The 13,863-nt window shown below is 43.1% G+C and overlaps 2 protein-coding genes across 2 annotated transcripts in view; one reads left to right on the top strand and one right to left on the bottom strand.

Annotated features, from left to right (window-relative positions):
• Positions 1 to 13,863, bottom strand: part of gab2 (GRB2-associated binding protein 2) — a 294,459-nt gene that overhangs the window by 2,906 nt on the left and 277,690 nt on the right. Inside the window, exons 6-8 of the mRNA XM_080197098.1 lie at positions 11,466 to 11,751; positions 9,002 to 9,092; positions 3,732 to 3,834 (exon numbers count right to left, since the gene is read on the bottom strand). Coding sequence (XP_080053224.1) covers positions 3,732 to 3,834; positions 9,002 to 9,092; positions 11,466 to 11,751 — 480 coding nt within the window. The remainder of the gene's footprint in view (positions 1 to 3,731; positions 3,835 to 9,001; positions 9,093 to 11,465; positions 11,752 to 13,863) is intronic.
• The window catches only part of LOC145348955 (ubiquitin carboxyl-terminal hydrolase 35-like), a 399,754-nt gene that overhangs the window by 129,012 nt on the left and 256,879 nt on the right, over positions 1 to 13,863 (top strand). The gene's annotated exons all lie outside the window — the stretch shown is intronic.

Genomic DNA, 13,863 nt, shown 5'->3' with positions numbered 1-13,863 from the left:
GTTACCTGCTCTACAATTAAACAATTTACCACAGTACAGGGTCTTAGGTGTAGTCCTATCTAGAGTGCTGTTTCTGAAGTGATTAAACAAATGGCCCATGCACTACTGTTATTTTAGCTGCTTTAAATAGTTTTGGACAGAATGTCAGATGCCAGGAGCAATGAAAGGACCTTTATAGTCCTATAATATGGTGCCTGAAAAAAAGATGTGGCATACAAAGCTTTGTATGAATAGTAGGCTTTGGAGGCTGATTGAAATAACATGTTTCATTAAGAAGTGGGCCATTCCCCATTTTACAACAGTGGCTATCCTTCAAAAGCTGGCACAATGGTTAGCACTGCTTGGATCACTGTCTGTACAGAATTTGCATGTTCTGCCCGTGTCTCACAGTCCAAAAGACATGCCGGTTAGGTGCATTGGTCATGCTAAATTCTCCTTCAGTGAACCTGTACAGGCACTGGAGTATAGTGACTAGGGGAATTTCACAGTCATTTCATTGCAGTGATAAGCCTACTTGTGACTAACAAATTAACACTTTTATAAACTTTATCAGCTGTTAAGCCCTTTGGAATGTTCTGAGGTCATGAAGAACACTGTATAACTGCAGGTCTTTCTTTGCTTTTAGAGTTGATTAAGAGATTTTTGGCAAGTCTCTCATTGAACATAATATAAGAACATAAGAAATAGGAGCAGGAGTAGACCATCCAGCCCTTCGAGCCTGCCCCGCCATTCAATAAGATCATGGCTGATCTGTCGCTGCTCAGTTCCACTTTCCCGCCCTCTCACCATAACCCTTAATCCCCTCTCCTATCAAAAACCCATCAACCCGCGTCTTAAAAATATTTAGCGAGGCAGCCTCCACCACTTCAACGGGCAGAGAATTCCAGAGATTCACCACCCTTTGAGTGAAGAAGTTCCTCCTCAACTCCGTTCTAAACCGCCCCCCTTTTATCTCGAGGCTGTGCCCCCTAGTCCTACTGTCTTTTTTGAGCGGGAAGAGTCTTTCCACCTCTATCCTATCCATCCCATTCATCATCTTATACGTCTCAATGAGATCTCCCCTCATTCTTCTAAACTCTAACGAGTACAAGCCCAGTTTATTCAGCCTCTCCTCATAGCTCAACCCCCTCAACTCCGGTATCAGCCTAGTAAACCTCCTCTGCACTCCCTCCAAGGCCAAAATATCTTTGCGCAGGTGCGGCGCCCAAAACTGCACACAGTACTCCAGCTGCGGCCTCACCAATGCCCTATACAGCTGCAGCAACACCTCCCTACTTTTATATTCAATCCCCCTCGCTATGAAGGCCAGCATCCCATTCGCCTTCCTGACCACCTGCTGCACCTGCAAGCTGGGTTTTTGCGACTCATGCACAAGGACCCCGAGGTCCCTCTGTACCGTCGCCTGCTGCAGTTTTACGCCCCGTAAGTAATAGCCCTTCCTACCATTCTTCCTACCAAAGTGGACCACCTCACACTTGCCAACATTAAATTCCATTTGCCATTTCCTGGCCCATTCGCCCAGCCTATCTAGATCCTTCTGCAGACTCTCCACACCCTCCGCACAATTTGCCGTTCCACCAATCTTGGTGTCATCCGCAAATTTCGACACCCTACACTCGGTTCCCTCCTCCAGATCATCTATATAAATGGTAAAAAGCTGAGGCCCCAGCACCGACCCCTGGGGCACTCCACTAGTCACCATCTGCCAATCCGAATAGCAATCATTGACCCCAACTCTCTGCCTCCTATTTGACAACCAATCCTCTATCCACGCTAACACCCTACCTCCAACTCCATGTCCCTCGACCTTCTGCAATAACCTCTTGTGAGGTACTTTGTCAAACGCCTTCTGAAAATCTAGAAAGACCACATCCACCGGCTCTCCTCTATCCACCGCCCTAGACACATCCTCATAGAACTCCAGTAAATTTGTCAGACATGACTTCCCTTTAATGAAACCGTGCTGCGTCTGCTCTATCAAGCAATTCCCTTCAAGATGCCTCGCAATTTCCTCCTTAATGACAGATTCTAACATTTTACCTACCACAGACGTTAAACTAACCGGCCTATAATTCCCCGCCTTTTGCCTGGCACCCTTCTTAAACAACGGCGTAACATTAGCCGTTTTCCAATCATCTGGCACTTCCCCGGAATCCAGCGACGTTTGGAGTATACATTTGAAATGGATGCTGTGTGTCTGGATCTTGCTCATCATACCAGTTAGAGCAAATGAAGAATTTTGATGGTAAGTTCACACTCCACCACTTTAAGGTACAACAGATATACCAGAAACAATGACATTAGACACTGGATAGAATAATTGGAAGATGGCTTGTCACAGGTTTGGGCACAGAGTCCTCTATTATTGGGAGGTTCTTAACTGAAAGTTGAGGCCATTAGTTAGCGCACATTCCCAATGTGTCAGGCATTGCCCAATTACAAAGGCATTCACAGTGTGCATCAAATGCAGAGTATAGGTGGGATTTTCTGGCCATGTCCGCCCCAAAATGGGAAAATCCGCCTGAGGTCAACAGACCTTTGCATGGTCTTGTTTATCCCGCCTGCTACAATTACCATGATGGGTGGGATGGGAAAATTCTGCACGATGGGGGCGATCCTCGCCGGGAAAATCATGTGTCTGCCGATTTGTGAGATTCGCGTATGTTTCTCACTGTATGCACCGTATCTCGTGGTGCTGGTTTTCCCACAAATTTTACACTTAGAACTTTTTTGGGAGAGTCACGGCCTATGCCTCAGTTCTTGAATGACAGGCGCTGAAGACATTGCCCCATTCCTTCCCTTTATGGATGATAATTTTCATATGTTGAGAATTCTAAGTGTGAAAATAAATTAATAATATTTCACCATCAAATTAAAATAATTAGCTCTAAAATACTAAGTATCTTAGTTAGGCCACACTTGGAATATGCTGTTCAATTCTGATCGCCACACTACTAGAAGGATGTGGAGGCTTTGGAGAGGGTACAGAAAAGATTTACCAGGATGTTGCCTGGTATGGAGGGCATTAGTATGAGGAAAGGTTGGAGAAATTTGGTTTGTTCTCACTGGAACGACGGAGGTTGAGGGGTGACCTGATAGAAGTCTGCAAGATTATGAGAACCATGGACAGAGTGGATAGTCAGAAGCTTTTTTCAAAGATGGAAGAGTCAATTACTAGGGGGCTAAGGTTTAAGGTGCGAGGGGCAAGGTTTAAAGGAGATGTACAAGGCAGTTTTGTTTTACACAGAGTAGTGAGTGCCTGGAACTCATTGCTGGGGGAAGTAGTGGAAGTGGATACAATAGTGACTTTTAAGGGCCGTCTTGACAAATACATGAATAGGATGGGAATAGATGGATATTGTCCCTGGAAGAGTAGGGGGTTTTAGTTAAGTTGGGCAGCATGGTCGGTGCAGGTTTGGAAGGCCGAAGGGCCTGTTTCTGTGATGGAATTTTCTTTGTTCTTTGTACATCATTGGAACTACTTGTATTTTTAAAACAAAATATTTATACACCCCAGCGGATGCACAAGGCATTACCACTGTGTCGGGCAGGCTGATTGAGCCAGCAGATCTTTTTTAAAATTCATTTTATGGCATATGTTGCTAGTTAGGTCAACATTTGTTGTCTGCCTATCATTTTGTATGTTTGTATAATTAGTATTAGGCAGACTACATCCTGCTCCCTTTTTTCCTTCAGTAAAGCCAGCTGTACCATTGTTTTCATCTACTTACCATTGCAACATAGTTTTCTTCACTGTCTCCTGAGTCAGTGCTGGTGACACTCTGTGTTGATAAGGGCCGGGAATTTTGTGAAGAAATGGGGTTTACAGCAGCTCTAGAAGGAATAAAAAGCAATTTTCTTTCAAGAACAAAACACAAATCAAATAATTACCTTATTACTGGGACATTAGGTAGCAGGAATAGGTTTCAAATAAACAAAAAACACATCTGTCATAACATCAAATGTGACAATATTGTGCCTTTATGAAATGTATTTTTATCATGTTTCTTGTGAGGGATATGTTTAGAATTCAGCTCTGTTTACGTGGTGCCGATTTGTCTTCACCAGGCAGCTCACATGCTGAGAATGCAGGCTAATGATTGATCATAGCTAATGGGGTATTTATTTTAATCCGAGTCGATTCTGTTTTGTTCATTTTTGTTTTTTCCCCGGAATTTCAGTTTGGGTTTTGATTAGGTTGAGACAGAGTCACGTGCTAATATGAGGGGCTAAGCTTGCAGAGAAAAACAAGCAGTTTCTACATGGTCCTAACTGAAACAAGAGACGAGTCTCTCTCTTGATCTGGAGGCTGCTGTTTGAGTATCAGAAGTCAGGTGTCTCTTTGTCTCTCTCTCTCTCACTCTCTGTCTAGAAATGTTCAAAGGCTCTAAGGCCATTAACAAGTAAAAACACATAAAATCCTCTTAAAAATCAATTAATAACCAAGAGAGGCTTAAGTCTTTAAGAGGAATATTTGTTAAATTGAAACTAGAAGAGTTAGGTTAGCAGTTAAGAATTATATCTTGTCATGTTTAAGTATCTTAGTTGGTAAAAAGTTAAACTAATTGATTTGTTAACCTGTATTGTTAAAAATAAAGTTTGTTTTGAAAAAAGCTTCCTAGTGTGTGAATAGAATTATACCTGGAGTAAATACCTTATTCTCACACTAAGAAAAAGTTAGGGTCTAGATCAGCTTCACAATATACCTTGGGTTTCTGATCTGGTCTTGAACACAAGGTTGCAGCCTGTGTCCCCAGCAAATTTCCCACACATTTTTGATTGTATCCACACAAACATACAGGACAGGAGAGACATACCTCAGTGAGGCAGGAAAAGGTCAGTGAATGAAGCTTGCACAAAAAGCTACAGCTTTGCACCCAACGTATATTAAAATTGACAGCTGATATTTTTCATCATAATCTTTCCTTCCACTGAGTTCATGAAATGATAGTTCAAACTCTTTTCAGATAACAAAGAATTTGGCACTCAGCCAAATCTCCATTCACAGCAGTGGAACCGGAGAATCCCAGCTGTGGGTGAGATTGGAGAATCTGGCCCTTAATTTCCTAGTCCCTGCGTCATTATTATTTGGTTCAAAATTTTGCAATTCCAAGTCAGTGGAAGATAAAAATTGCAGTGTGTTGTAGATATGGTCTGGTGTTTCAAAGAGGTCTGAAGGCTTGTACCAGTTGAACATAAACCATTTACTGGCAGCCATAACTATCCAAGGTACTGCCATGCATGCTTGCTATCTCTGGCTGCTACCTCCATGCCAGGTCCTTCCAGATTCTGCTCCACAAACAGTCTACTATCATTTCACTCTCCACATCATTATGGGGTGGTTCTGTTCTCCAGTCCCACATTTACCCTTACCTTGCCAAACACCCTACCCCCACATTCATACTCAAATATTTTTACAATATAATTTTTACCTCCTATCCTTCTTCCTCCCAAGTTTCTGATTTTATAAATTCAGATAGTCTGAAGGTGTGAAAATTCTACTAGTTTTCTGTCACATTTGGAGAAATGGTAGTTTCAATTGTTTTCGGTTGACTTTGTCAGATTGGTGTTGAAACTACTGTACTCCGTTTCTGGTACTTGGTTATCTCCATTTGATTTGCTTTTTGCTCTCCTTCAAATTGTATTTCTCTTTTTCAACAATCCGTCTGCTTAGTTCAGACAATATAGGCCCGATTTTATTATTGTGTTGCACCCGTTTTTGGGCGCGAAAACTTGGTAAAGTTGGGCATCGTGAAAGTAGCGCGATCCGCGTCCGCCTCAGTGCTGGTTTCTGTTTCACCAAGGCCCAAAAATGGCCGCAATTGGGACCATGCGCAACAGCTATTTAAATGCATTTTCATGCATTTAAATTGACTTAATGGGCAGCACGTCCAACTTCACTGGCACTTCCCCCTTTACCACCACGTTCGCCCATCCAGAAACGGCATGAAACAGACATGCTCTGTAGAAATCCGATTTGGAGGTAGGTGCCTAGCGTCCAATGGCGCTCTGTTTGAGATCGGTGGGGTGAAAGGGGAGGGGGCAGCGGAGGTGGGTCTGCTGCCACGCTGCCTGAGATTGCTGGGGGTTAGAAGGAGGGTCCACTGCCACTCTGCCAGAGATCAGTGGAGCGAAAGGGTGGGGTCTGCTGCCACACGTCAGTGGAGGGGAAGGAGGGAGATCTGCTGTCACACTGCCAGAGATCAGTGGAGGGGAAGGAGGGAGATCTCCTGCCACACTGCCAGAGATCAGTGGAGGGGAAGGAGGGAGATCTCCTGCCACACTGCCAGAGATCAGTGGAGGGGAAGGAGGGAGATCTGCTGTCACACTGTCAGAGATCAGTGGAGGGAGGGGTGGGAAGGGGCCCATGATTAGTCTGGGTGATGGAGGTTAAGTGGTTCAATAATGTTATGGAGGTGGGCTAGGGGGAGGCATTAGCCGGCCCAGGAAGAATGTGGCGGGGGTGCAGCATTCTGTCCTTTTTTTCCTGCACATGCACAGTTGGAGGTGTTGATAGGAGCCGCAGGGTTTCGGGTGTGTTAAGCCCCATCCACAGGTTTCTGCAACACGATTCAGAATCACTGATATTCTTGCAGACAAAGTGCATTTGGGGGCATCTGAGAATGGGTCTAAAAGTCAGATCTGAAACACTCCCAGTTTCAAGTCTGCCCAGTATTTAGAATCAAAATGGTAAAATAGGGCCCCATGAATGGGATTTTCCAGCCACGCTCAACCCAAGACAGGAAAATCCAGCCCAAGGCAGCAGGTGGGACAGGAAAATTCTGCTCCCTGGATTTGTCCTGTGTCTTCCAATGGGAATGTGTGCTCCACTCCATTCATTCCTAGAATGGACTCGGATTTTCTTTTTCCATGGGATTTGCTATGCTTTTTTCCAGACACCAATGTTTCAAAAATTGACCATTCGTTTCCACTTGTTTCACACTTTCAACAGCTCAAAAGTTCTCAGAAAATGAGGCATTCTGTGCATTTTATTCTAACTTCCTTGAGCTTCAACATAGAATTTGCAGATTCCAATCTTATTTCTATCTTTTCTTTCTCAGTCTGCAGAAGAACCTGGCCCTGTCCTTCATTTTGATTTGACTGTTGGCCAGGTGTTTCTGGCAAAGTCTTAACTTGTTTCTGTTCTGTAATTTTGCTGCATTATCCACTTGTAGCTTGGCTTTTCCTTTCAATGGGTCTCTTTTCAATTCAACTGGTTTAGATCGTAGAATCATTGATCATAGAATCCTACAATGCAGAAGGAGGCCATTCGGCCCAATGAGTTTGCACTGACCACATTCCCACCCAGGCCCTATCCCCATTCCCCATACATATATCCTAGCTAGTCCCTCTGACATTAAGGGATATTTTTTGCATGGCCAAGTCACCTGACCTGCACGTCTTTGGAGTGTGGGAGGAAACCAGAGCACTTGGAGGAAACCCATGCAGACATGGGGAGAACATGCAAACTCCACACAGATGGTCACCCAAGCTAGGAATCAAATCTGGGTCCCTGGCACTGTGAGGCATCTGTGCTGACCACTGTGCCACTGTACTGTCCACCATTGTGCCTCCATGCCCTTCAGTCCGTATCTTGTACCTCTTGGCTTCTCCTGGAATGCACCACATTGCTGAGTCTTCTCTGCCAACTGGTTTTTCAAAGTAAAATTAAATTCATTTTGCTTCTCTTTGTAATTTTTCAGAGAAACAAACTTTGACCTGAGGGATCCTTGTTAAGTGCAGAGATCCTTCAACAGGGTTTCCTTTTCCTTGTGAAGCTCAATTGCTTTGTCTTGAGGTTTCTTATAATTCAGAGTCTCCTCAGGTTTCTTCCACTGTTCACGACAGTCTTCGTTTTTTTATGCTGCTGAAAGTTGCAAACTCCTTCTGCATTTGTTCTTAAAGAACAACCAGCTGTTCTTTCAGCTGTTTATTTCCCTTTTCACGTCTTGCCAACTCATGCTCTGCTTTAGTGCATTATTTTGTTGCTACTGATATCTCTAATGCTGTGCTTGCTGAAGCAGTGTTCAACATCTTTGTTTTTAGCTCCTCATGTTTCTCCAGGGCTACTTATTGATTGTTCAAAGAGTCAATTAGAGCAATGACTTCTCTGAGCACCTTTATGGGTGCTATTTTGCTTATTTTTAATTCTGATCGAGTTTTTTCAACTCTGCTCTGATATAAACATTGTGGCCAGGATTCTCCCCAAAAAATGAAGTGCCCAATTGTGGGAAAATGGAGGAATTTCCCATTCATTTTCTGGGCTTACTTACCTGAATGAACCTCCATCACAGAATGCCTGAGAGAGATTCATGCTGGAAAGTGATATTTGTGTGTGTGTGTGTGTGTGTGTGTGTGTGTGTGTGTGTGTGTGTGTGTGTGTGTGTGTGTGTGTGTGTGTGTGTGTCGGGCAGCGGGGGGAGGGGGAGGGGGGCTCTTTCTGCCCAAGAAACTGGCAGCCAAGTGCTCAGTTGCCCACTGCGCATGTGCTGATCTGATCAGCAGTGGCCACCCCATCGCCCGTCTCCTGTTTATTCCAAACCCCCACCTGGATTGCTGACCTCCCCCTCCTGATTGCTGGCTTCCCGACAGCCCGGCGATCTCTGGCCTATCAGAGCCTTCCCAGGCTAACTCGATCTGCCCCTCTCCTAATGACCAGCCTCAACACCCCCCCCCACCTCCGATGACCACTTTCGATCGCCCTCCTTCCTCCCTCTCCCACTGATCCCAGTGCATCTCTCCCCCCCACACCCCCCATATGCCCTGCTCCTTTCTGGCCCTGCCTTAACCTAAAGTGATTGGATAGTTTTAATTTTCTATCCATGGCTGTTTTTTTAAAAAAAGGTGAGCCAGTTTCTCATAATTTTTTTTTCAAAATGGCTCCACATCTACTGTTTTCACTACAAGCCCATTTTGTGCAGCTAAACAAAGCCAATTTCACTTCCTATGAGTTTGTTTTGTAAGTTATTGCTGATGGATTTTTTTTAAAGAAGACACTTACACGGGTCTGGACCAGGATCTGGTAATGGGGGACTTGAAGGGAAGCTCATCAATGAATGTGTGGTTTCTTGTTTCCACAGGTCCTGCTTTGGCTGAAATATAAACCACAATTATACAACTGCTGAGTATAACGTACTTCATCAAAGTTTCAAACTGGCAAAACTTTCTTTTGAAACGAAATGTCCTGCAGAAAATATCGTAGAAATTATTACAATCTTGGGTCCATTATCTGGGCTATAATTGGTGGTGAACTGACTGAGGGCTGAGAGACCCAAGGTTTACCCAAAGTTAATGCCTGATTTCTATTTCCTGCACGAGCTGCCAGTGATTGCTATGCACCCACCCCCAGGTAGCTGGAGAAGCTACAGTGGCCAAGTAGTAAGTTCCCAAGTGGAGATTAGAGTGGCAAGGTGAGGATGTTGGATGTTCAAATCATGTGGGGATTGTGCAGTTGGGGAAATACCCCCATCTTCTTGGCTTCACAGGATAATTTGCAATTTAAAAATGACCAAAAATTTTTTTTTAGTGGCAATTTCTGATGAGGCACCACTGATCAGAATTGATGAATTGGCTGGAGCAGATCCCATCCTCTTTTTATGCTCAATCAAAACTTTTTTCTGGAAAGACCCTAAAAATAGTGTTAGGTCACCTCAGTTTACATGTAAGGAGCCTGATGTTTCTCTTGGATAGTTTTCTGGGATAGCTTCAAGACTACTTTTACCAGTATGGTGGCACCCATACCACAGTCACGGTTCTTAAATGATTTGCAGTTTTTAAATGACCCTTGAAGCTGCTGTTACTTTTGCCACTCATCTCTGACCCCTCACCTGCAGCAAGGATTCAGAAGAGAGAAGCCACGTTTTTAAAATAAACATGGTATTACAACTCAAGCGGGCACTTCTGCACCATCAGAACTCGCACTTTCATAAACCCAGAATTGTGACTTCAAATTGAACCTGGATCTTGAATGGGAGCACAGGTTCAGGGGTGAAGTGGTGGGTAGAGGAATCAGGGATTGGAAGGTGTGGCAAGAGCAAGGATTGATGAGAGGGGGAGTCAGGGAGCAGGAGAGGCCACAAGTCAGAGAATCAGGAAATGGAAGATGCCAAAATTTGGATGGTCATCAAGAGGATGGGACAATAGCAGCCAGGGCGATCAGAGAGTGGGATGTGTGGTGAACAGCATGTTCAGGAAGCAGGGTCAGTGGTGAGAGGGAGGTATTGTAAGTATGTAGTTACCATATTTCTAATTTATTTGAATAGTTATTTCATTTAGCCATGTAAAGTATTTCAACTTACAGGGTATAATGGTTTGATGCTTTCCTTTGCCTGATGAGGAAGGTCCCATAAATCCAACTACAACTTTACATTGGTTTTAATGGGAAAATGTGATTCACATAAAGCCATTTAAAAGTCATGAATTTCCGGAACGCAGCTGCAACTTTAAGTGAGGACTTGGTGTGCTGTGGGAATATCATGCCGAGTCATAGTCCTACAATTGATGATTTAACATTATGACACTATTGCGGCTACATCAGCATCACCATAATGAAGCTGTTTAACAATGTCATCACTGTTTCAGGCAACAAAATGTGAGCAGTAAATTGGAACATTGCCAGTGACAGCCATTTCCTGATGAGCATTTTTTTTTAAAGTAATCTTCTGTCACTTGCAACAAATCTGTATTGCATCCAGATCACTAACTGTACAAGTTAGAATAATAGGTTATGATTTGTTTTGAACCTGATACCAGCACAAATCCAAAAGCAAAGCACTGCAGATGCTGAAAATGTGAAATACTCAGCAGTTCTGGCAGCATCTGTGGAGAGAGAAACCGAGTTAATATTTCAGGTCCAGGCCTCTTATCTAACCACTGCCCACCAACCATCTTGGCATCCTTCCTGAGCAAGATCTAATGGCAGGCACCCTTTGGATCGAGGAATGGGAAATATAGGAAGTCACTCACAAGTTAACTGTGACAAACCCCATCTATTGAATGGCAGGCTTTGAGCTGCCTCAGTGAGAGTGGTCCTTGCCACATGGGTTCAGGGCAGGCCAGGGCCACTAAGCAGCCAACCTCTGCCTCTGGGGCCTCAGTACACAAATACCTTATGCAGATGCAGAAAGTCACAAGAATGTTGCACATTACCAATGAACGTCCTGTCTACATACAGACTGAGTGACAGATTATCTTAACCTCAGTAAGTGAGATGGCTAATAGCTTAGCTTTGGGGATTTGCATTCTCTAAATAAATAATCTAGCCTTTCATCATGTGTTCTGACAGAAGGCCAATACCTGAAATGTTTACTCCGTTCCTTTCTCCACAGACACTGCCAGACGTGCCACATATTTCTAACAGTTTTTAATGTAACTATAGCAGCACGTGTTGAAATAATGCATTTGTACATCTTTTGCAAAAGCCGTATACTTTCCAGATAAACGTAAGTGAAACTGACAAAACTCACATTTTCTGTCTGGTTTGAGATTACGGTTCACTGGAGGTGGCAGCAAATCTCCAGGAAAGTTGGGTTTGTGGCAGAGAGAGGCTGTGCTTCCTTTCCGGGTGGGGAATGTAGCAGAGGAGAATCCAGGGAAGTCAAAGTGGTGCGGACCAGGACTCATGGGCATGTAGGCATCCTGACTGCTCTCCACAGTGGTCTTAACAAATGAAGACAAAGAACCTGGGTTCATTGGCACATAATTGTCTTCGGATTCCACGCTTTCTGAATGAGATGTTCTGCATTTTGTTCTCTGTGAAAACATAATTTACTTTCAATATTTCCTCAGACCAGAACTAAAAAAGTTTGAACGTGCCCTTTATATCTTTGATGTTTAGACTTCTCCCTTTGGAAAACGATGGATGAAAATAATCAACCTTTAATTTCTTACAACATCAAAACTGTCTTGGTTTAAAAGAGATATCACAAAATTGACAGGTCGATAAATTGTAAGTGCAAAGTGGCAATAGATAAGTAAACTTTCTGATGTTCCTACTATGCTCAAAATATTTAAATATGATTCATACATGTTAACACCCAAAAAGCTGACTACTTCAAAAACAATACATAATGTAAGAAGAGTGGAGCTAGTGGTTCGTGTACACGAATCTTTGAAGGTGGCAAGACAATTTGAGAAGGCTATTTAAAAAGCACAAGAGACCGTCAGCTTTATAAATAGAAGCAGAGAAAAAGCAAAGATATTATGTTAAGCAGTTAGTTTGGCCTCAGCTGCACTATGGTGTCCAGTGCTGGGCAGCATATTTTAGGAAGAATGCTGGCTCACCATAAGCTCATCCAAACCTGTGCCACCCATATCCAAAACACACCAAGTCCCTTATGTCCATTATTCCTATCCTGGTTGACATCAATTGATTACTAGATTTTCAGTACCTCAAATTTAAACTAATCCTTGTGCTTAGATTCCTGTATAGTCTTGCACCTCTACAGGTGCGATTCTCTGATCTCATCCGAGGTTGGCCCACTGCAAGTGAGAACAGGGAATTTGCTGTCCAGCCAAAATTCCATTCATGCTGCAGCACTGGAGAATCTCAGCTGTGGATGAGGTTGGAGGTTTTCGGCATATATCTATCTTTTTCATCTTCTCCAGTCTTACAACCTCCTCCCCCACCTCAAGCATACGTCTGACTCCAATGTCTTGAGTATTACTCACACTCCTCCCTCCAACATTTCTTGCTCTGCTTTCAAACACCGAGAATCCACACACTCATCAACTCTGTTAATCTTTGGTGCCTCTCCAATTCTCTCTCCTTGTTCTGTCTCTCCTTAAAATTATTTCTTTGATAAAGCCTTTGATTACCCCATCTGATCTTATCTTGGTGCTTATTTGCATCCTCGTGAAATGGCAAGAAACATTTTTCTCTGTTAATGGTGCTAGATAAATGAAAATAATTTCTTGGCCGTGGTGTTGAACATTGATGTTAATAACTAATACGAATTTCAGAATCCAGTAATAGTTAAAGAGTTCCGGTATTTTACTTATTGTTTGCTGCTCTTGAGGGTCATTTCCTAACACAATGAAATTGGGGCTGGACTAGGGCTTCCAATCTGCTCTTTCATTCACAACTATCACGGCTGACTTTCTACCTCAACTCCATATCTTGCCCTATTCTATAACCCTTGAATCCTTTAACCACCTAATGTAGCTCTTTCCATCTTCCTCTTGAGTCAAGAATCAAGAAAAGTATTAAAATGATCAGGTTATAAATGGCTGTGCTGCAACTTCATTAACTTCTAAGAAGACAGACCATTGAGGTCAAAAATAGATAATCAGCAGAAGTCATCATTTTTGAGATCAGGTTACAGATATCTCTGCACGTAAATGAATATCACAGACAGCAGTTTTACTTGGTCAGTAGGGATAAGAATCTGCTCAGTTTTATCACCTACCCACAGCCAACAGCAGGCAGGATACAGTCTCTAATCAAAGAGCCATCAGAATATTCCAGATTTGCCCTGGTATGACCAGAGGGAAAGAATCATCGATTTAAGAAACTCTCTGAAAATTAAGTGAGATACCTGGAGGCAGTCACTTGAAGTTGCTACTCAACGAAATGGGGGAAACGTGAATCTATTGAAAGCTAGGAGTAACTGTGGATTGTTTGCGATAAGGACGGTAATTCCATGGAGAGTGCAATGTGACAGAAGTTTATCAGATGAACATACTATTCTCTAGTTTAAGGTATAAGTTGCGTACCAAGATAGTGTTCAGTTGATAGTAATTTGTTACAGTAAACACCTTAAAACATGAACGCTTATTGCGTCATCCTTTTCCGTTATTAATTGGAAGTTTAAGTTTCTTTTAAAACATTATCAGTCACTGTGGGGATCGTAGCAAGGTAATACA

Source organism: Carcharhinus amblyrhynchos, chromosome 10 (genome assembly GCF_965287045.1).
Source record: "Carcharhinus amblyrhynchos chromosome 10, sCarAmb.v2.hapA, whole genome shotgun sequence".
NCBI lineage: Eukaryota > Metazoa > Chordata > Chondrichthyes > Carcharhiniformes > Carcharhinidae > Carcharhinus > Carcharhinus amblyrhynchos.
This window is presented reverse-complemented; position numbering and strand designations above follow the sequence as displayed.